The sequence below is a fragment of the Typha latifolia genome, chromosome 9 (genome assembly GCF_019914945.1).
Source record: "Typha latifolia isolate L0001 chromosome 9, TyphaL0001v2, whole genome shotgun sequence".
Lineage (NCBI taxonomy): Eukaryota > Viridiplantae > Streptophyta > Magnoliopsida > Poales > Typhaceae > Typha > Typha latifolia.
This window is the reverse complement of record NC_133094.1, coordinates 1,588,762-1,612,163: the sequence shown is the minus strand read 5'-3', so window position 1 is coordinate 1,612,163 and position 23,402 is coordinate 1,588,762. Positions and strand designations below refer to the sequence as shown.

The 23,402-nt window shown below is 35.4% G+C and overlaps 3 protein-coding genes across 4 annotated transcripts; 1 reads left to right on the top strand and 2 right to left on the bottom strand.

The window, feature by feature from the left end:
• Positions 1 to 272: 272 nt before the first annotated feature.
• On the top strand, positions 273 to 1,706 carry LOC140794568 (protein CYSTEINE-RICH TRANSMEMBRANE MODULE 9-like). The gene is made up of 3 exons (XM_073146647.1): positions 273 to 567; positions 1,137 to 1,302; positions 1,485 to 1,706. The coding sequence occupies exons 1-3, from the start codon at positions 531 to 533 to the stop codon at positions 1,528 to 1,530; spliced, it is 249 nt and encodes an 82-aa protein (XP_073002748.1). The 5' UTR covers positions 273 to 530; the 3' UTR covers positions 1,531 to 1,706.
• A 534-nt stretch (positions 1,707 to 2,240) lies between these two features.
• LOC140795116 (lecithin-cholesterol acyltransferase-like 4) lies at positions 2,241 to 12,424 on the bottom strand. Its single transcript, XM_073147506.1, has 11 exons — positions 11,954 to 12,424; positions 11,400 to 11,491; positions 10,819 to 10,937; positions 9,762 to 9,897; positions 9,599 to 9,650; positions 8,497 to 8,597; positions 7,448 to 7,630; positions 7,066 to 7,223; positions 5,316 to 5,370; positions 3,717 to 3,770; positions 2,241 to 2,904 (listed from the first exon to the last, which is right to left on the bottom strand). Exons 1-11 carry the CDS (start codon positions 12,186 to 12,188, stop codon positions 2,485 to 2,487), a joined length of 1,605 nt encoding a protein of 534 aa, XP_073003607.1. The 5' UTR covers positions 12,189 to 12,424; the 3' UTR covers positions 2,241 to 2,484.
• Positions 12,425 to 17,704: 5,280 nt separating this feature from the next.
• Positions 17,705 to 22,714, bottom strand: LOC140795468 (protein NARROW LEAF 1-like). 2 transcript variants are annotated; one of them, XM_073148027.1, is made up of 6 exons: positions 22,523 to 22,714; positions 20,793 to 21,357; positions 20,452 to 20,595; positions 19,665 to 19,905; positions 18,579 to 19,079; positions 17,705 to 18,480 (listed from the first exon to the last, which is right to left on the bottom strand). In XM_073148027.1, exons 2-6 carry the CDS (start codon positions 21,279 to 21,281, stop codon positions 18,053 to 18,055), a joined length of 1,803 nt encoding a protein of 600 aa, XP_073004128.1. In that variant the 5' UTR covers positions 21,282 to 21,357; positions 22,523 to 22,714; the 3' UTR covers positions 17,705 to 18,052. The 2 variants fall into 2 exon arrangements, with proteins under 2 accessions (XP_073004128.1, XP_073004129.1); XM_073148028.1 differs by lacking the exon at positions 22,523 to 22,714 and adding an exon at positions 22,290 to 22,424.
• Between the last annotated feature and the right edge of the window lie 688 nt (positions 22,715 to 23,402).

Sequence of the window (23,402 nt, the reverse complement as noted above, 5' to 3'; positions counted from 1 at the left end):
GGCAATCACGAATCTACCTGCCACCTTCGCAGCCGTTTCCAAAACGCTAACAACAAAACAAAACCTTTAATTCTATGCATACACCCTTGTAGAGTTCCTTAATTTTGGATTAATTCAAGTAAATACGCATGATTATAACTTGTGATAGATAGAAAGAAAAAAAAAATTTAATGATATGACACGACATCAGTAGTTTAATAATGAACGCCTTTTTATTTGTCCCAATTCCATGACGTATATCAACTCGATTAATACTAAACAAACACGTAATTAGATAACTACGTGGTGCCTTCTGGTGCTGTGCATTTATTATAAAAACCGCGTTGAAAAGAGATCGCCCTATGAATCCGTGTAACGGATAATTCACTCTTAAGCAATGAATCCATCACCAACTTATCTATAAGTAGAGATGCATACGCTTCATCTTTCTCAACTTCCTTCTCTGGTGCTCTAGATCTACTTCTCAAGACTTTTTTTCTTTTTCTTTTTTCCTCTCAATTACTTAGTTTCAGTTCCATCTTAGAGCTAACATGAGTTACTACGACCAGCATCAAGCTCCTGCTCCAGGTATTGGGCCTGCTCTTCTTTGTACAGTCCAGAGATTAGATATTATTACTATTATATTTTGGTTTATTTATTGCCCAAATGATCTTTTTGCAGTTTTGAGTTTAGTGGAGTATTATAGTTTGTTTAAAGATGTCTTTACTTACAGGTTCTAAGAGGAAAGGAGAATGAATATATTGTGCTGAAATCATTGTTGTTATCAACTAGTTTTAAAGCAAATTTACTTCTGGCCAACAATAGGAAGTATATTTAATTAAGAAGTGGGTCTTTGTAATTTCGTGATATTTTTTTCAGATTTACAAGGAAAACTTAAGATGAATGCCCTTTTCATTTGCTGAGATTTTATGAAGGTATTATTAACTATAATCAGGGTTGAATTTGTTCCATTTATCAAGTTAGATGATTGATGATCATGTGGATTATCTCTTAATGTACTTAAGAAACAAAATCGCCAAATGAATTAATAGTGCTTCTTTCCTTTGGTAAGAATATGGTAACATATATCATTATTATTCTGCATGCATGCATGGTTTATTAACCAATCCTTCATATGAATTGCATCACCTCTGCAGTTTATCCACCACCATCAAATGCATACCCTCCCCCTGAGCAAAGCAATCCTCCAGCTTACGTCGTCGCTCCACCTCCGGCGGGCTACCCTACGAAAGACGGCGCGGCGTATCCTCAACAAGTTCCGGTAGAGACGAAGGATCGCAGTGATGGTTTCTGGAAAGGATGGTAAGCCATAACACTTGTTCTGCTATTTTCTCCATTCATAAGGATATTTCATGAAGATATATATCCTTAGCTAATACAATAGAATATATATATATATATATACAATTGCTTGTATAAGTTGATATGGATGTACAATCTTTTAGCCATTTTTCTGATTTGTTCTTGTTGTATTTGATCTGCAGTTGTGCCGCCTTGTGTTGCTGCTGCGTTCTTGATATGTGCTTCTGAGATTGACGAGAGAGCAGTTCTATTGCCATTCTGTTATTTGATTAGTTGTGTTCTGTTTTTATTTTATTTTATTTTTGTAGTTGTTATAGACCTCTCTGAGTAGAACCATTGTATTCTTCTGGTTGTTATTGTTTCTGTTATTATTAATATCACTATTATCGTTTGGAATTCAAAAATTTGTGACTTTACGTGATGTTTCAAACAGTCATTCTTGGGTCAATGAACACCTTCAAAAGAGATAAAACACTGAGATGCAAAGAGAAAGGAGAGAAGAAAGCGTGCAACTAAGTTTTTATGCATCGAAAACTCTTAAATCTTTCTCATATTCGAATCCAAGTGTAAAGGTTTAATTGGGATATCATTAAGTTTTTATTTCTCTCTCTAATAAAACATGCAACTATGAACAAAAGAGGATTACAATTGGATTATCCAATGTATATAGGTACATAAGAGGATTATCCATTTGATTCTTTTCAATTATCCATCTGTTATCTTTCACAAGTGGATTATCTTTCCGAGATTATCCAGAGTACCTATTCTCAGAAAGATAATCTGGGATGTTCTTGAACTTTCTTATTCTATTGTGCATGTACTATGCTCCAAGTTGCAAATAGTAAACCAAAACAGATACCTAAGGCATTACAGCGTCAAAAATTAACACAATATTTTAGCCAACCACTCCACCAAACTAACATTTGTGCAATACTCAATTCAAATAAAATTAATTCTCTTCATTTTATTGATAATAGATACCATTGTATCACCAGCATATAGAACAGCTTGTTCTGTACAATATGAGCTTGCTCATAGGCTCTTGCATATATATATATATATTGGTTATATACATCATGATGGACTTTTATGCCGCGGTAATGGAACAACTTAACTACTATGTACATAGGTGTATTGCGTCTGCTCAAGGTGTAATTATACTAGTGAAATTAGTTCAAATGGCTATGCATCGATGGTGATACCCAGTGCTGTAACTTCCACGTGCTGTCTGCCATTACTCTGAGGGTGAACAATGAGGGTTGCCTGGGCCTCATCCACTGAACCCTCCTTGCCCTCACAAGATAGAGATAAGGAACCAATAAGAGCAGGAAGATCAGCAGAGGCTTTATCCAAATCACTGTTATTCGAGGATATAATCTCCCAGTCTTCCTTGACAGCACTGACCTGCATACCTTCTTCGCGATGCCTTTCAACCTCAAAGGCAGTGGGGAGAATTACATAATCATTAACTGGATTATAGAAGGGATCAGGTTCTCCTGCCTTCAGCCAGTGCTTGAGTATCCGGAACACATGGCGATCACAGACAATTCCACGGTGGTCAGCAGGAACTCCAACTCTTGTCACCGCATCAAGGCCATCTGCCTGCAAATTTGCAACCAAATTCCGTTAGATACTGTAAGATATGTAATATTTGTCAAATTAGATCATAAAATGTTATAGGATCTTGCTAGTTCTTTCTAGAAGAACTTGGTTGCGCCTAGCCCAGCAGGTAAAAAATCAGTAATCCAGCCCAATGAAAAACGGGCTGAGCATGTTAGGCGAGCCAGCCATGGACTGAACTATTTGATCAAACTCCTCTATGATTTATGAAAATAGCAAGCCTAGATTTTCGAAATTTGTGCAGTGAAACTTCAATCCAAAAGGGCTTTGAGTTCAAGGATGGGCATTAAACTCTATTCCTCGCCATGACGTGTATCTATCTTATCCTCTTAGTTCTCTTTGCAATGAGATGTACAACTCTATGATAACTTTAGCCATCAGATAACATCTCTCCACCATTTCTAGTTATTGCCTCAGTGCTACAAAATGGTGAGCGTTATGTATACATATGCATGGCATAGAAAGGTTTGGGCTGCCGGAGAATCAATTATAGATATCAATCTGTACTCATAATGAACTGGATTGGTAGAATCTATGAAGCCATGTATCTGAAACTTGCTAGAAAATTAGTAACACAAGCAAACCCTATCGATTACCACTATATTTAAAAAAACATCTCTCTTTTATGTTGGTGAAGAGTTGAAGAATGATTTCTTGTTTCTAGAGGGATGTGTTGATCCACCAACTGCTGTTCTTTTTCCTTAGTACATTAAACACCTAATCCTACAGAGCCATAAGACATGGGTACAAGGACATTCGAATATAATCCACAAAAATGATGAAGGATCAAGTACCTTTGCTGATTCTGTTGGAACTGTCCCATCACCATCAACACAAATATATTTTGCCTGGAAACACAAAAATATGGAAATAAATAAGTATATTACCAGATTAGAGAATTAGAACAATACTAAAAATCGTTTGCTGCACTGTTCAATACAAAGCCACAAAGAACAAGTTTAAACCATCAAAATATTGGAAGTCAGCTTCAAAATGAATGGCAGAAAAAAGCTCAAGGTTTTGCAAGTATATCTTTCTAAATTTGGTATTTTCATGTATCCCCTGAACCCTTTTTTCTTGCATGGATACCTCTAGAAACTCCATTGTTTACGTCAAGGCTCGAAAAATTGGGATCGGCCTTCCGATAAAATAATATGTATCGGTCATATCGGCCGCTTGAATTGAATTGGACTATTTTTAATTACATAAAATTCTAAATATTATTTAAAAATACAAAAAAAAAATTTAAAATCTAAAAAAATAAAAAAATAATAATTACTCACATATAAAGCCTAAAAACTAAAAAAAAGTACTAAATTACTTAAAACTGCTGCAAAGAAGGAGAGAGAATGAGTGAAAGAAATAAAAAAAAAAACTCTGTCATAATATGAAGGGGAGAGAAGAAAAAACTATAGTGAAGTAAAGAGAGAGGGGAGAGAGAAAGAAATAAAATAAAAAAATTACATAGCCAAGGTCGTCGGAGTTGGATTTGCGTTGGTGGAGTTTGCCCGAGTTGGATTTCTACGTTGGAGAAGCAATAGCTATGGTAAGGAGAAAAGGAGAGAGAGGAGAAATAGTAAAAGAGAGAGAGCGGATCGGCCGATCCTTCGAACCATGGGTTACGTGTATGACTATCAAAATTTATTGCAATGCTATTAGTACTATGGGTGTAATCGAGCTATGCTCTGATCGAGCTTGATTCCAAATTAATTTCGAGGCTAAATCCATAATCAAGCTTGAATTGATTTAATTTCAATTTAAGACAATTTTGAGCTTGAACCCTAAATGAGCCAATCACTTATACTCCAGATTCAAACATATTAAATTCAAGCCTAAATCAAGCATGGAGCTTGAACTAAATCAAGTTTGAATTAGGCTTGATTTAACAATCTGCATGCAAAAGATTTCAAGAACCTTAACTAACAAGTGACAAAAAGATGATTAAAAGTATACCTAAACCAATACGCACTTCTATTGCAGTCATGGATGGCTAAAAATATAGCCCTAGAGTTAACTAATATTATGAGCCTTAGATATTGATCTAAAGATTCATATTCATTATATTTATGAATATATTATATAATTTTAAATCTTATACTATCATTATCGAGCTAAGATTGATTGTGTTGACTGATGATCAAACTCAGCTCAAAAATAATTTCCAGCCTGGTTCAGCTGATCAAGTTTGAATCAGCTCAATTTTGAGTCAAGCTTGATCGAGCTGGCTCAATTATTTTGGCAGCCCTACACATCACCCCTCCATATTATTTTTTTCATCTATACCCTTCCAGTGTCTTAGTTGTTACTTGGTTCCATATCACAAACTACCAACCTTAATTGATGGATTCCAAGATTCATTAGGATGAACAAACATTCAGGATCAGAATACTAACCTGAACGCACAGAATTTTTTGAAGATCTGAAATAGGTGCATCTTCACTCCCATAGCTGCAGGAGGAGACAAGTAAAAAGAGAAGAAAATTCAATAAAGCACTTACAAATCAGCAAATATAATCGATTGCTTGGAATTGATGAACTAATGGTTAATGATCATGTAAAAGACAAACAAAAGTTTTCAGATGTTCTTGATATTGCACAATTAACTAATGTTAATGAGCTGTATAGTATCATACTGGCCACGTTAGTTTGCAATTTCCTATAACTCGACAGGAAGGCTCTTACTCTAGAGGTTCCTGTCTGATTTAAAACTTCTGGCCCGAAACAACATGCACTTTAAAGTGCCGTTAAAGGTGATAGGCACTCCGCAATCATACATTCAAGGGTTTAGGATTTGGAAGCCACTAGTTGTGCGACTGACAAGCAGTGATGGTGGTAGAGAGAAAAAGTCAGTGTTGCAGGTTTTGAGTGCTAGTTGCTCAGAAAATAAGTTTTTGTTGATGTGAATTTAAAAAGGGTCCTTGTTTAAGTTATAGATTGACTTGGAAAGATCTATAGTAGTTTGGAACTTTGGATAGTAACTTGAACTTCTCATTTCTTATATATGGATGAGGAAAGTTCTGAAATTATGAAAATTTTATCACAGAAATTGGAATTATGCTTGTAAAAGATTGCACATAAATCTCTTCTTTTCGTCTTATTCTTCTTGCCACCTCCTCTTTATGGCAGATTCCTTGTTTTATCCTCCACAAGCCATTGGCAAGCTTTTGTCTGGCATGAGAGATGTGCAACCTAGAACAACTTCAAATCTTGGCTAGGTCAATAGTTCCATGAAAATATCTATGAAGCTTCACGGATTAATATCATTGCTTGAATCTATTTATCAAAGTGCTTCACAAGGACAAGCATCAAAGTTCACTTGTCAGACAACACCTGACAAAATAAAATTAAAATTTCTTACTGGGACCCAGGTATTCAAATTAGAAGGTAAAGTGACTTTTACCCTAAGAAACAGGAAATAGGAGATGTTGTGGAGTTGGTGTTGCTAGTATAGAATTTAGATGCACTGAAGCACGAAAAAATATATGTTAAGCTTAGATTAATAACATTGCTTTAATTTATTTATCAAAGTGATAAGGAGAAGCACCAAAGTTATACTTGTCAGACCACCCTGACAAAATAAAATTAGAATTTCTTACTGCGGCCCAGGTATTGGAAACCTTCTAGTCTGAAATTAGAAGCTATAGCGACTTTTACCCTAAGAAACCTGAAATAGGAGATGTGGAGTTGGTGTGCTATATAGAATTATAGATGCATTGAAGCACCAAAAGAAATATTTATTGTTAGGTAAACTTTCTAAAGGAAGTGATGGATAGCTTGCATCAAGGAGATTCCAAAGGGAGTGCCATATCCTAGATGACAATTTCTTACCACAGTGCCAAACATATTACCAAGGTCCTACATGTAGCACAAATGCATAATAATTCAGGTGAAAGCCCAGATTTCAATATCAAAACAATAAAATTTTCCTCTAGCAACAGTGAAGCAACAGTTAAGCTTTAGGAATAAATTTCTACCGATGTTTGAAAAGAACGATTAATTGATAAATGGAGGATGGTCAGAGATGTTCTAAAGTATTATCTAATTGTTTAATACTCATAAAAGAGCAAAGAGAAAAATCTTCATGGATATCAGACATGCTTATGCAATGTTATGGAAACTCCAGAATGTAAAGAAAAAGTGTACCAAACACTGTGAGGTGTTCCATTGTTGATCCCGTAGATATTGTAAAACTTCACTGTTGCTGGAAGCTTGGCACGGGATAAAATTTCACGAGTCTCAGTTGCCAATCTCAATATCTCTAAGTTGAGGGGCAAAGGAACCTCTAATCCACCACAAGTAACCTGCAAAAATATGTAAAAGAATAAGAGAATCTGGCAAATCCATATATAACATAGCACTGCATTTTAAGGCATGTAATTTCTCCTTTCAGGTGTGTCAGAAATGGGCAGTGAACACTAAACTGGAAGTTGACACTTGAGAGATGAATCTATGCAGAATAGACTATCTCACAAAAGGCGGACGTGGGATGGCTATTAGGACAGAAAAGGAAATGCAGATGTCTCACCACATTATTTAAAAGAGCTTCAGCCATTAACTTTATAGCTTCCACTGGTTCATATGACTCCAGCAAGGTAGTTGAATTACCATGGTCATCATCCTTCTCTCTCCACAGTTGCAAAAGTGGAACATGTTCCCATTGGAACTCGGGGGAAGCCATCAACTCATAAATTGATGGACATTCAATTAACTGAAGCAATAAGACATCGATGTATTAATTCTCTATGAAGACCAGAAAAGTCATAGTTATTATGTTCTACTTGCACTGATCTTGATGAAGATTAACAAAGTAATTGTCCTGGCAAATTATAAGTTTATAATGACTACAAATTACAATAACAAATAAATATCTTTCCGCTAGGGCACTACAGGTATAATGTGTACTAGTTCTAACATTGCCATGAGAAATTTTAGGTATCCATATCAGAAAAGCATACACATATCAAATGCACAGAAGGTAATATCATCATATGATGTTATACAGGGGAAACTATTAGGCATGTTCACTGAAGGGAAAATGAATTCCACAATGTCATTTTCAACTTTAACTAATCCAACAAAGTTATATTTAACAGAAGCTAGCAAACTGGGAAACAAGGTTATAAATTAATAATGTAGCCTCTAATATGTATCTAGTATCTAATGTTATAAGCCATAACCATAACAGTCTAGTACCAATTTGAATAATTAATGAAGAAAATTATATCTTTCTGTGTTCTATTTGCAATAATGAATCATTTCCAGCAGGACCTCTAAAAATCCAACTATATTAGAGCAAGTAAATTAAGTGCTTCTCTGAAAGTTATTACCTTTTTTTAACAAAACAACTTCACCACATAGCAAGACAGAGACATATAATGATGCAAATGGAAATTCTATTCAGACATATTGGTCCTCTTATTTCAAGTATGAGATGGAAATGAATTGGACAGGATAGAGTATAGAAACTTAGAAAGTATTTCAAGAACACATAACATTAGATGATGTCGGTACAAACAGAAAAACAACATAACTGAGAAAGCAAACAATGCAAACAAATTTTGGTTGGAGATATACCAACTGTTGCATGCTCCACTTGGAAATGAAGAAGTTCCCTTCCCAACCTTCCACAAAGGACATTCCATTCAAGAGACTAGTTGTAATATATCCAGGAGCACCTGCCCATGATAACCAAGTTGTTTCTCTCATATAAAAGTAACAAACCTTCTCATCACCCACAATTTACATACAGTGACAAATTGATTAACAAAAAGTGTGCAAATTGCAGATATTGTTGAGAAGGAAATAGCGATAAGATCTATGGTTGAACTTTACAAATAAAATCTGATGCAATATTAGGGGAAAATAAAACTGTCCTCCACATCCTTGATAGGAATCTAAGGAAAACGATAAAAAATTCAACCTCAACAATAGGATTAAAAGAAAAGGGACTATAGCCTGACTTCGGCAACTTAAATGCTCAAATCAGGATTAAAAGGATCAAACTGATGTAGCGCACAATTGAGAAAGTGAAGATAAAATGGCTAACCACGGAGGAAACCCATGATTTATATGAAACAGCTCAAAACTCTTAATGGCAAATTAGGATGTATTCTTATGTTGAAGTTCACTCATGTGATAAGCCTATTGTTTACGAGGCTTGAAATCCATTTTACTTGAATTGCATTGTAGTTGCAGAAACATTCTAGAATTTCCAGTTTCCATATAATTGATCGTAGGTATGACTAAACAAGTGTAAGAAGATTCTGTAGAGCAAGTTTTAAGAATATTCTGTAGAGCAAGTTTTAAGAATATTCTGTAGAGCAAGTTTTAAGAAGATTATGTAGAAATAAATAGAGAAGATTATGTAGTTCTTCAATAATTCGATCTCTCTTTTTTTTTTCCTTTCTGATCATTGAAGATGTTGAGTGCAGGGAAGATCATAAAATGCATGGCAAGCCCTAAGAAAGGAACAAAGAGGAAGTTTAATCACTACTTGCTGGTTCTGACAAGAAAAAAGGACAGAATCAAGCTCTTCAAACTTTAAATAAAGGAAAAAAGCAAAGTTCATGTAGATAATTTCTAACAAATTAATGATATTGAAATTAATAGCTCCCTTCAAATCTTTAATATTAGTCAGTATACGAAACAAAGGTGTGTATATATCTAGGACTCCTACCTTGAAACGGTGCAGCAATTGCAACCCAGCTCTTCACATACTTCTCAAAGATCTGAAAAATATTAAACCATTTTCTTTGATAATTAGGTGGCTTTAGCAGAAGGTCATAGAGGCAGTGATTAGACACAGAAATATGAAATCCAAGGAAAGAGAGAGTACTTACATCACTATACAGAGATACAAAACATTTTACCAGTAATCCTCCCATTGAGTGAGTTATGATGTTCACCTTCTTTCCTCCAGAACAGGTATATATTGCCTCTAACTTTGCAGAGAATTTATCCAGAGTTTCCTGGAGCCTGAGGTGACAAAGAAAATGCAAAAAGAAAAGTAGTTCAATCAATTCCTTAAAAATATACACAGATATATGGATGTATATATGTAAAATAACATATCAAGGTATCATTAAAATTTTGGTAATTTTGATGAAAATGGTTTGTCAAGATGATCCATTGCCTAAAATCATAATGCAAAAGAAAATTTTAACCTTGTGACCCATTGCCTTGAAATAATAGTCCATTTCAGGTCAGGACTGAATAGGGGAAAAAAACCATGAATTCTGAATGAATAATAATGATATTAGTGATGATACTGGTTTTTACTTCTTTAGCTTTCTGGGAAAGAATAAGCTTCATTAGATCATTTCCAAGCTCTACTACCGTGGAATCATATAGTTTTCCTCTTCTATTTCCCAGAATCTGTCTGTATCGGAAAGGCGAACTGGGGCGAGAGAGAGATTTCTTCTCGCCTAATTTTCATGAGCTTAACGATTTCCAGGAACTAAGCCCATGGAATCTTACTTTACTACCAATCCCTATGCCAGGATCTTAATAGTAATTCTTAGATAGTAAGGATACATTCCAACCTGAAAAATATGATGTTGTACCTCAAAAGGCCACACAATTTTCTTCAAATTTTACTAGCCAAAGATAAAATATGAAAATACTAAAAAAGTTTTAAGTCAAACACTCTGATGTACTCTTCTCACATCTTATAAGTTTTTTTTTTCATTAGTGCAATCAACATAGACAATCTCTTTAATGCCCTCCATAAAATTTAGCACTATCCTTTCATAAATGTAACTTAAAATGGACATAGATATTTTGCAAACAGCAGTTCACAAAACTGGGATATTCAACAATAGAAACAAACTACAAAAGATTCTATAGCCAACAATGTTACAAAGGCCACACAGAATTTAGTTTTTCTAAAAGGCATACCTATTACTTTGGCGGAAATCAAAACCAAAACCAAAGAGGGTTTTACCCTCTTGATAGCCCCATTTGATCATTTCCACTATCATGTCATGATAATAGCAAACACCTTCACTTCCAATGATCTGCAGATAAAATCACAAAATTTGGAAGATAGAACTTACAGGGAACAATTACCATAATGGAAAGTGAGGAAACTCTCAGGCTCCACTATCTGAAGTAGATATTTCTAAGACATAACAGTGTGGAAGATGTAAAACCGAAGTGCAATCACAAGGACCAACTAGTAATAAGATACCATATTTGGGAAGCACTCTTGTTTTTCACTATCTAAAATAGTAAACTAAAAACTTCTTAGTAAGTTATTAAGCCAAAAGAAATTACAAAATAGTGTATTTTCACAAGGATGCACACACTGGAGCCATTTCAAAAGAAGAAAGCAATTACCGATATACTATGAGTACTATTTAGAAGGCATATTTAATATTGTATAAAACACACCAAAACAGTGATAATATTACTAAGATACTACTGTCTATCAACAAAATCAAAAGGGGAAGAAATATAAATAAGGAGATGAGATGTACCATATCTGGGTCCAACAGATCAATGGCATATAGTCCGTATCTATCTTCAGGGACAACTATTTTCGTTTTCTTGTCCAAGGAAACAGTTTTGCCTGCTCCATTACATGAAAAAGAAAGTCAGATTAGTCCTGACACTTCCAGAATAAAAGTTCTTGCTTAACAAGAATATGGCATGATGAGCGAGGGATATTACATGATGACCAAATGACAAAGTAAAGCACATCATAAAATAGCAATGTTAAGGCAAAAGAAAATGAGAATATCAATAATGCGAGGGTTATCAGGCAGGGGTTTCTTGTTCGTTCAGGCCCTCAAAACTCAATTCATTCACAATTTAAGAGATATAAAGCAATGACAATATGTAAATCATAATTCAAGATTTCGAAAGGAAGAGAACAGACTATCCAAACAAATCACTTCCTTTATCGACAACTAAACGCAATGATGAAGATAATGCAACAAGACCACTTTATATATTTTCAATAACTTTCGAATCTAACAGTCCAAATAAACTTATCAAAAGCATTTAACAAAAGAAGAGATCAAATCCTTACCCGTGGAGGGATCGAAACGGGACCAAAGCTTTTCTCGAAACTCATGATCTGCCCCAAGAATCCGCACCCAAACCCTCTCCTCCTTCCCATCCTCGTCCACCGCGTTCAATATCGATCCCGCTATCCCGGGAACCAACAGAACAGGATCAAGATTAGGGTTCACTAACGGCACTTGCTGCTTCGCCAGCCTCAGCCACAGCTCGATCGATCGGATCAATTCCTCCAACACCGCCATCGATCTCTACCCAAATCCCTACCGAGCCCTCTCCAACGCCCCCCCCCAAAGAATCAACTTTTATCCTCGCAGATGACAATTAATCAAAGAATTGAAGAGAAAATTGGAAGAAATTTACGGGTGGGGATTGGGGTTACGGAGAAGGGAAGAGAAAAGGAGCAATCTTTTCCTTGTTCCAGGGATAAAAGAGGTAGAGAAGTGTGGCTTAAAAGACTAGTGATTAAATCCCTGCCGTTGGATCGACGGGGATCGGTTAGTCCTCGGTGATAAGAGGTAGTTAGTTACGGTATCTTGCGGGAAGCATTAGCTTAAACGATACGGCGACCGAGGATGTGAGATTACCGCACAAGTTGGGAAACTTACGGAAAAAGAAAAGGAGAGCATTCATGGACAGGGTCAATTTTGCCATATCATCTCGATTGTGACCTGTTTTTGCTAATATGGGCAAAAATGGATAGGGCTTTCTTGATCCGGGATCCCTCCGCTTATTAATTTTTAGAATCTTTTACGTTGGGTCATTTGCATATAATAGTTTTTTAATTTTAAAAATATTAAAAATAAATTTTTGTATGTATTTGTACGCATCTCTCCCGTATAAATTATGTACATTTTATTATAAAAAAGACGTATGTTTAGTATACAAAATAAACGCATTCAGTTTTAAAAGCCTAATTTTATAATTATTAAAATTCAAAAACTTTTTTTACTCAAATAGCCTCCTTTTAGATTAGATATTTATCATTTTACTTTGCATTTTATTTAAAATATCTCAAAATACCATGGCGTTAATTTTGCTAACCGTCAATTAAATTATTTAGATGAGTTAAAATAAGTATATATAAATTCTTTAGAATTAAGGTCAAAATAAATTAAGAAGTAGATTTTAAAGTCAAATAAAATTTTATTTATTTTTATTTTCAAAAGTAATAAAATATTTTTTATTTTATTAACTACTGTTATGATAAAATAAACCAGTCTTTGTTCACAGGAATAACGATGAAATCATAAGTGTAGAGTGTTTTTTTGATAAATTTCTTTAAATTTGTTAGACACTTTGAATTTGGGTTTGAAAATGTAATATAAAAGAGTATTTTGGTCATTAATGTAATATATAAATTTGTATCCTTTCTCCAATAGGATAATAATGCAGTGAGTGATAGGAAAAGAGAGACCCATCAAATAATATATTAAGTATATAATTATATATACTCTCGACTACAGTCTCCTCTTTGCTACTAAAATTTCTTACCGTTTTACTTGTTAGAATATAAAATATAAAATTTTATCGTTCTCTAACAACTTAAGATTTTAGAGTAATTAGTGAGTTAATATGATATCAAAGCCAAAGGTCATGGATTCAAAGTCCATCTTTGTTTGAAAATATAAAACTCCACCGATTTAAATTAAATCAACTTTTTGGACCGATCAAAATGATTAATTGGTGAGTTAACATTACTATTTACAAATTATGAATTAAATTATAATTTTTATCACGTAAGTGAATATATAAATCTTTTAAATAAATTATTCTTACAAAAAGCAGTTTATAAAATCACTTTCTCGATCAATCAATCTATTACTTTAGAATAAGATTCTTTTTTAATATATGTAGGGCTGGCAATGCGCCTCCTCCTCCTTCGACAACAACAAGCAGCCGCGTTGCCTCTCCTCCTCCTCCTTCTTTCGCTCAGCTTGGGCTTGATTTGGTTCGGTTCAGCTCAACTTAAATAAGGCTTGATGATAGGCTCATTTCAGGCTCGAGCTCGACTCGGACTCGGCTAGAGTTGAATTGATTTGAGCCGAGCCTGAGCCCAATTTTAAGGCTCGAAATTAATTTTGAGCCGAACCTTAAGCTAAAGTCGGCTCGCTCAGACCCAACTAGTTTACACCCTTAAAACGTGTTACTATATAAATTACTGATTCAGAAAATAATTTTTTAAATCTGTTTGTAAAAGAAAATTTTAACTTACTGACATAGCGCTTACATGACAATAACTATCCATAGTAGTTTAATAAATAGTTTAAAAAATATAGCATAATAAAAAGCATTTTAGCTGTGAAAAATAGATTAGACGGGTCAAAAACCTCCTATAACAATAGTATATTTAGTTTATCTTTGTATATGTATGCCAAATAAAGAACCAATTGATATCTCACATATTATTTTCATAAATTCATCATGAGTGAATTCATATTTTCTTTTTCTTTTGTTCCTTTTTAAGAGAAAGAAAAGGTGGGAATATGAAAACACTCATACAATAAAGTAAGCTCTGTTATCAGCTTGACATCAATCCTCTAGAAAAATGCCAATAAGTTCATCAGGAACAACACTACAACTGAGGAGAGAAGTTGGCAGCTTTTGATCTTGAATCAGTATGTTTGTCTTCATTTCTAATGTACAAAAAGTCAAGCAAAGACCCAAGAAATTTAATCCCCACTTGATTTGCAATACGAAACCTTGTTTAAAAAAAAAATCCATGACTCAGCAAATTTGGTGGTCATTTCCCAATTGCAATTGATTTGTTTCAGATAATGTGGATGTCTGTCGATGGATGGCAACCACTTGATCCAAATGAAAGATAAGAGCTCGTGGGGTCTCTCCATGGATCATTTAACAAAGTCATAGAAGAGCTGTAGACAACTTAGCAACCACTCTCTTCCACCAACCTTAATGAAGACCAAACCTTAGGAAGATACATTGGCAGAGAGTTAAAAAGGGCAAAGCTGTGAGCTTCTCCCTCTTGATCAAATGGGGAAAAGAAAGATGTGGCCCTCCAAAGAGGCCTGTGGCATAAAAACAAGGTTGTATTAATATAATTTTATGTTGGTTAGTAAATTTCTCTTACTTCATTACCCAACCATCTATAAGTTTTTAGATTAACTGGTCACCTAACATGATATTGAAACTTGGTCTTTTAGATGTTTGGAGTTCAAATGTCGTTTAGCTCTATTTAATCCTCTTTGTTTATTATCTATTATTATATTGTATTAAAGGCGGCACATTGTTTTATTTTTCACTTGAGGTGTGTTAAGTATATGATGTAATTTTTTTAAAATTACTGTTGTGATTGTTGCTGTAACAATCTCTTTTTTCCAAGCTTATCATCAGCTTAGACATATGAAGAGAGATGTCATTGTCACTAGCTGTAGGAAGATCCATCAGAATGACATGGTGCAAGTTGGAAGGAATTGGATATGAGGTCCATTTATAAATATAGAAACAGAGAAGGGAGGCCAAGGGCAAGGCAGTGTCACAAGAATGATAGGAAGGGTGTTGGAGGGGCCTCCTCAGCAACCACTCCATGCATGGCTTAAGCTAGAAAGAGAGGTCTTCTTCTTTCTCCATTCCCCTCCATCACCAGAATTATGATTGCCTAGTGATGTGCCAACCACCATTTCTCTTCACCTCAATCTTTTAAGAAATTTGTTTTGATTGTTGTTCATCAATCAATCTCCTCTCCCTCGCCCTTTCGATGCCGAATTCAATTTTGTTGGTGTGAGAGGTTGAAGCTGCCAGCATGATCTGGTCTTTCCAAGTCTTCATGCAGTTAGTAGAGCTTCTTAGTAGTGAAGTAGTAGTTGATGAAACTTTAGGATCCTATATAAATGGAATGTTTTTTTCCAAATCCCAGTAGAGAGAGAAAGGAGAGGAGGGAGTGACCATGGAAGGATTATAAGGAAACATGAGTTTTGACTTCATCATCAGATCATCTTGCAGCTTCAATCACTCACCACCAGCAAGAAAACTGCAGGATATTGCATGCGCAATATGGCATGCTCACTATCCAGATAAATTAGGAGGTAGGAATAAAATACTACTGTTTCTTTTTATACTCTCTTCATGTAATTACCTAATGCTTCCTTAATTTGAATCTTTCTGATGCTTTCTTTGTTGCAAGTGACAACACTCTTCATTGACAGAAAAGTTTTAAGGTCAGTGTTCCTTTATAAGGATTATAACTAAGCTTTTGTACTTTATGTTAAACTGCATGCATGAGTTCTGCTCAAAAGATAAATCCCAAGCTGCATGGATGGATACCACATACATCATCCATAGTTCCACACCAACATTCTTCTCATACACAATAAAGTTGTAAAATAGATAATGCAATAATAGCATCAAAACTTTTCTTCATCCAAGTCTTGGGCAAAGGTGTAAAAGTAAAACAAAAGACATCTCTAAATTCAGATAGACTTTTGTGGTCTCCACCCTTCCCCATGCATGCCACTGCATACACACAAGAGGGCAGCACTTTATCTGAACTCCTGACTGCAGGAATTTCCTGCATTGGTGTAATTGGTGGCCCACAATTGTTATAGCAGATCAGCTGAAATTTTTTGTAAACTCTTTTTACTTGAACTCTCTGGATACATAATTCAATGACTAATTAAGAACTGCCAAGTACCCTGACAGCAGGAATTTCCTGTACAACGATATATCAAATGCGCGCAGGCACACACCAATATGTTCGTAATTATGCCCAAAAGAAAATCTAACTTTGGGACATACCATAAACACAACTATGTGTTCTTGTAATTGCACTGATCTAATATGAGGGCTATATGTACTATTATCTGCATGCAGTAGAATTCTTTCCAATTCGATTGTATCTCCTTACAGAAATTTTCAGGTACAGTACCAGGTGAATCACCTCTTGATCCGGTATTTCCGGCAGCCATGTCGGGTGCTAAGATCACACTACAAATAGTCAGAAATTAACTCATGATGTCCACTAAAATTGATGCAAAATTTGGATGATTCCTTGTGGCTGCACCTACCCCAAGTTTTGAAAATTTTGAGCTTCATAAAGTTACTCAATGTGTGATTTTGAAAGACAAGATTGCAAAGTGTTCTTCATCATTTTCTTTCTGTCCAGTGGGGTCTTCTGCTTGAAAGTTAAAAGATGTGAAAATAAATTTCTTTGAAAAAAACACTTTGATTTATGGTGAGATGGCCCTCAAAGAAATATCAATGCCATGTATTTTGTTCAATACATGTTGTGCTTGAAAAGAGAATATATATATATACACATGCATGATTCCTTGTGTACTTGTTGCTCAAATAGTATGCAGGCTCATCATGTCTATGTTGCTATCATGGCTTTCAGGATAATATGCAGTGCTTCTCACAAAATTTCAGGATAACATGCACCTTCAACTATTCCAACTCATAATCCAATAATTTCAGAATAACAGTGCTTCTCTCCAAGTTTAGCAGTGCTTCTCTTAACTTTTGCATATAATTTTCAATATTTTTGTTCATAGTTAAGTGTCAGATATTATTGTGTACAATTATAGAGCAATATAATCTTCACTTTCTAATAATAATATGGATGAAGTCCATCCTTGCAATCTCTTGTAAGTTGTATGTGGAGCAAAAGGCTCGATCATAAAAGTAAAATCCAACAAAGAAAAAATATTTAGCGGTACAACACCATTCATATGCATGTTATACCAAGAAAAGTATCTTTCTGATACTCAAAATTTGACAAAATAGCACTTCAGTTGAACAAAGATTGTAAATAATATATGCTGCACGCTCTTTTCTAATAAATAAGGGACCAGTGCGTACAAAAATCATTTAGCATGTAAACCTGACGAAACACAGGCAGGTCAGAAAAAGGCCCAAAAGATCAACATTATGCGATTTTCACGAGTTCTCCAAGATAGTCGCCGTGAAAAACAGTGCAAATGATGCTCCGCCCAGGGTTTCTCTGGTTGAACTAAGGTTAAGATTAGCTCCATATATGGCATGGTTCAGTTTCCCCTTCAGGTATCCATGTCTATGCCTGCATATTAATGTATCACTTTGTAGTCAATGTATTTCAACTAAATCAGGTAATTCTGGTGACAAAATCTCCCCTTCACTTCTGCAAATCTATGTCCAATGTGGGGTCAGAACGTTGTCGTTTAGGTTCTGGATCCCCCAATTGCAGAGAGACAAAAAAGTCTTCATCAGATGTGTTTCGTAATGCAGAGAGACTCTTCAACTCTGTGGTACCTTCTGGCTTGCAGCGCATGGTACCAGTATCAATGACGTTTGGAATAAACTGATGCTCTTCGACATCATTTGCAGCCTCAACGGTGTCCACATGAAACTCGGTATGCATGAAAGATTGGTCGACCCCTGAACCAGAAGCACCTTGAGGAGGTAGTTGTTGAATGTTAAGATCTAGAGGTCCATGAATCTCATCGGTCTTTTCATTCAGAAGGGTACAAATGGTAGGAGAAGACTCTCCAACTGCAGAGTCGGTTGCTGCAAGCAAAGCAATTCTTCGCTCCTCCAACGCATCTGTAGTACAAAAAATAAGCATCATTTCTTTATCAGACACAAAAGGAAATAGCATCACAATGATGGCATCTAATATCTAAAGCAAGAAAAGCACAAACCATGGAGTCCTTCATTCGTTGTGATAAGATCAAGTTCCAAAAGGTCAAGAAGGCGACCCAAGTCAACTCCACTAGTCCAGTTTTCTGGACCATGTCCATTTTTAAGCTTGAGTCTACCACGATTGGCTGTACCACCCCATATAATTCCTATTGGTTGTGGCTTCTCACCATCTTGTCCTGTTAAAATAATAAGGCTTCCACTATCACCTTCCAAATCAAATGTTTGCTGATTCTCACCAACAACAAGGAAATCAGTGAAGAAGCATATTCCTTTCTCATCATTGTACTCAAGAGCATAAGCCATTACAGTTCCAGTAGTCAGACCAGAGCTCCTTCCAACCTTCAAAACTTGTCTCCCAACAAGACTATTTATTGGTGATTGTAGGTCTGTAACCTTCACATCTCCAATTTCACCCACTCCCTTAACTAAAATTGTGACATTGGAAATGTCAAAGTCATCAGCAAATGGGATAAATGCCCCATCAGCTCGCACAAATGTCTCTGCAGATGCATTAGAAGGTAAAAGGTATGTTTGGGAATTAGAGCTTCATCCAAAAATAAAGAACAAGAAAATAGTTGCATAATTTATTAAAGAAAAGTTTTTGATCTTAAGATTATAAAAAAAAAAGTGTTAACCTTATGAGGTTAGAAGAACAAGGTGAATGTTGATTGATGGACAATAACTGATTGGAGATGAGCATCATCATTAGCACTCAGGATATCAATGAAAAATCAAGAGGGTGAGAGTTGTATTCATGAATTAGAAAATTATTCACCATTAAGAATAAGAACCCAATTGAAGAAATTTTTAAGAAGAATAAAGTGTGAAGTTAATCTTAAGATAAATTCTCATAGAACTTATGACAGTAGTGTTAGGAACATCTGTATATTTATATATAGCATGATTAAGGGGATAAAAAATAGAATCAAGGAGAGTCAGATTTTGAAGGCATAAATGAAATCCTTACAAAGTTTTAGGAGTAACATTCTAGATTATAAACCAGAGATCCACTTTAAGACCGCTGATTTCAGATGCAAATTGCACATAACCACCACCATTACGTGGATAATCTGTAACTCTCTTACCTGGGTTCGTTCCAGCATAGATCCCATACCAAACATCATCTCTGATGAAAGATGTTGCCCTTTCAACAGCACCCAAATAAACTCCAGGTCCAAGGTTGGGTGGCAAGGGATGAAACATCTTCTGGTTAGGGTAGTCCAAGTCAACAGCAACATGCCTGTTTGTAAGAAAACCAACCTGCTTGTTGCCAGTCCGACTCTTCACAATGGCACCTAAAGTTCCATATGTTTCCTGGCTTGCCACCTGAACATAAAGAACAGGAAATTCTCAAAGTTAAAAACCACACATTCGCACTAAACAATTATGAAAAAATAGTAAGACCCAGACTATATATAATCTACAGTTTTAGTTAATACTTGCAGAGATCTCTTATACAGTAAGTGGCCTGAAAAGAAAGAAAAGGATGATACTCATGTACAATTTCAAAAGTACATATTAGATTGACTAAGAACATAACCACCACATAAAATACCAATATAGCCATCAGAATCATAAGTTACTTAGATGAAGAACTCTAAATTAGCTAAACTGCAGATTGCAAAGGCAGAATCTGAGAGTAGTAGGCATTGAACAAGCCAAACTTGTGAATATCTTGTAATGTCAGTCATGACCAATTGTCCAGAAACTTAATACGTGTAAACAGCCCTAATATACTCCATTAGCATTTCGGTTTGTATGCTTGAAGTACCAGTTCAAAATAAAGAACCTTGCTGGTGGAGCATCTAAACCCACATGTTATAAATGGTTAAGATAATAAAAATTGAAATACTGACAAGCATAAGCAATTACCTGAGAACCTGAACCTATACATGGATCACTACCGCGCAAGCCATCAACAAGTTCATCATACAGTTGTTCTTTGGGAGTTGGTGCTGGTGCGCCATAATAAGAAAATTCCATGACATCAACATCACACCAGACACCGCCTGGCCCCTATTCATCACATAATTAAGTAAACATAAACTAGAGAAGCGTAGAAAATGTCAATCAACAATGAAGTTGGACTATAATTACCTTACAGAACCAAAAGCAATTGAGATATATACAGCCAAGCTGCTTTGGAACTGATACAAATGCAAATTTCCTTGATCATGTAGTAAAGAAAATATATAATATAGAAATTTACTGACCTCAAGGGCAGCTGGAAGACATTGGCACTGGCTAAGCCATTTTCTATGAACTTTTCGAGCAACAAATACGAGAATTGCTGGTATGTCAGTCAAAATCCCTTTCCTGATTCTGAAACCTACCGCTGTACCAAGACTATAACGACGCAAGATCTTGCTGTGAAAAGCTCTTATAGTCATCAAATCAAGCAATGTGGTGGCTTGCTGACCCTTCGGCAGTCGGCCAAGATGTCCTGGCAGGACTCCTTTTTGAAGATTACCAAAGTAGTTTGCCCGACCTTCAGCAGCACCATGCAATAGGGTGGAGGTAGGCCATGAAAAGTATGCCGCACAACATTCAGAGAGCTGACCTCCTGAAGCAATTGGTTGAAGAGCGGATGGAACATAAGGCAACAATTGATGATGGCAAGAATCTCTCTCCATGTCCAATGCTGATTCTTCTGATTGTGTTGAACCTGATTGCTGAACCCTATTGTCTGGAAATCTCATCATGCTTTTTCTAGGCCCGCATGGGATTAAAGCTAAAACTCTTCATCATATTCAAGTTATAGACTTCACAAACTGAAACCTAAAAAAGAGAAGATCTCCTTTGTCATCTTTCAGACTTCAGCATAGGAATAATAAGTAGCCAAATAACAACTAAATTTGTACCTTTCTTCATGTAAATTAGAGCACACAGTTCTCTTTACTAATTACTAAGAACAACAATACATACGAGCATGAAGGACTACATATATGAGAAGACTGAGAAAAAAACAAAAAAGGACCTGGTAAAGTGCCAAGGCTACCTCTACTACATTGTAAAAAATCTTTAAAAAAATTCCCTGTGAAAGTCTTAGCAAGATAAAGGTAAAAGTAATACTATTTAAGTGCCCCCAGAGAACACAGTTCTAAATCCATATCCACATAGAAGAATGTAAAGGCAACGAAGAAACAGAATCTGACATGGAGAATAAGATCAGGTAAGGTAAATATAAGATAACTAAATTGTCAAATTAGGCACTTGCAAAGTTTGATTGATATGAAGTTGCATTCCCGATCTGGAAAGAATTCAGCAGAGACTAAGTTGAAAGGATCAAAAATTTGCAGGAATCAACAAAAAGTTCTAAATGCATTACACATACGAGGAATATTAATAAAAATACACGTAAAAACTCCCTTAGGCAATAATAACAAAAAAAAGGAATAAAATTAGAATCGATTTGCATAAATAGCACATACAATCCAAGAAAAAAGATACTATACCAGGAGAAATGAAGTCTTGCAGGCAAGAAGAGTCTAATTCTTGCAAGGAACTAAATCCAATGGCAAAGAGAAGAACCTTTCAAAGAAGTATACAGTGAAATACACCAAATTATAGCCTATGTAGGGAGCATGTTTAACGAGCTAATGAAACAATGCCCATCCTTTAAACATTGGAAAGTTTTCCAATTTACCAATAAATCAACATACATCCAGTCTAATCTAACAGCTGGAACAAAGTCAAACTCAAAAACGAACCACAGTATTTATCGTACTCCAAAGATTGCACCTTTCTTCAACCTCTATTTCGAAACAGGAAACAATAATACAACAAGCCTAAGAGACATGTGGTTCCATTACAGAAGGCAGCATCATTGGATCCCTAGAGACGGCGCCTTTTGCCATTCTGACCAAATGGGTCGGCGAAGGATGACATCTTTAGAGGTTTCCGATGGGAAAAAAAACAGAGAAAAAGAGAAGAAAAGATCGACCTAGAGATCAAAAGCCATGGAGTGGAGAACAGCGGTGGGTGGAGCTGACTCCCAGACGACCCTGTCGAGGGATTTGGAAGTTCTTGGGAGAGCTGACCACTTGACGAAGAGGAGCAGGAATCTTCACTGTTGGACAGCAACAGAAGCGGAGAGAGAGAGAGAGATATTAAAGAGAGTGGGCCAAAGGGGTCTGAAAAAGATCAGAGCTTTTTGATGCTTTTGTTGGGGGAAGCAGTGACTCGTCAGTCGTCACTCTACTCCTGGATGAGATTTTTTGTGGATATCAATTAATTTCTATATTTGCTTTTAGAGATTGTAATAATTTTAGAAATATATAATGAATTTAATAATACTTATCCTGTCTTCTAATATTTTGAAAATATTGAATATGATTAAATTATATAGGGATTTTTTTTCCATTTCATTAAATTACGGAAAACGCCAACATAATTAAAATTAATAAAAGATACAGGGTGTAAATTGCGGTAAATATAAAAATATTACAATGATGAGGAAATTATCAGTAAAAAGACAAAATATTTGCTTATTTCTATATTCTTAAACTAACATATCTTTCTTATCTTTCATATAAAACTACATGATGAGGAAATTATAAAATTCTCTATTCTCCTCTATTATGTAGAACACATGTAACATGCCATTTCTCAATAACCCAACTTTGTTTATATTATGCTTTAAAATGTTTGGTAATTAATTTTTTTTATGAATTAACAAAAATGTGAAAACCGGCAACGAAACTATCAGGTTGCCGGCTTCACCTTAGAATAAATGGCTAACTACTCCAGTTTATGTCTGCTTGCCTATGAAGTGAACAAACTATGTATGCCTCCATGTGGATGCATAGTTGAGGAAATAGTGC

Excerpts from the sequence above, each read along its gene's own strand:
- LOC140794568 (XM_073146647.1), top strand. The coding sequence starts at position 531 with ATGAGTTACTACGACCAGCATCAAGCTCCTGCTCCAG. Across the intron at positions 568-1,136 it reads GCATCAAGCTCCTGCTCCAG|TTTATCCACCACCATCAAAT; the intron begins GTATTGGGCCTG and ends TCACCTCTGCAG. Across the intron at positions 1,303-1,484 it reads GATGGTTTCTGGAAAGGATG|TTGTGCCGCCTTGTGTTGCT; the intron begins GTAAGCCATAAC and ends TTTGATCTGCAG.
- LOC140795116 (XM_073147506.1), bottom strand. The coding sequence starts at position 12,188 with ATGGCGGTGTTGGAGGAATTGATCCGATCGATCGAGCTGTGGCTGAGG. Across the intron at positions 9,898-10,818 it reads GATTTCCGCCAAAGTAATAG|GCTCCAGGAAACTCTGGATA; the intron begins GTATGCCTTTTA and ends TTGTCACCTCAG. Across the intron at positions 3,771-5,315 it reads AAAAAATTCTGTGCGTTCAG|GCAAAATATATTTGTGTTGA; the intron begins GTTAGTATTCTG and ends TTGTGTTTCCAG.
- LOC140795468 (XM_073148027.1), bottom strand. The coding sequence starts at position 21,281 with ATGATGAGATTTCCAGACAATAGGGTTCAGCAATCAGGTTCAACACAA. Across the intron at positions 19,906-20,451 it reads GTATAGGTTCAGGTTCTCAG|GTGGCAAGCCAGGAAACATA; the intron begins GTAATTGCTTAT and ends CTTTATGTTCAG. Across the intron at positions 18,481-18,578 it reads AACGAATGAAGGACTCCATG|ATGCGTTGGAGGAGCGAAGA; the intron begins GTTTGTGCTTTT and ends TTTGTACTACAG.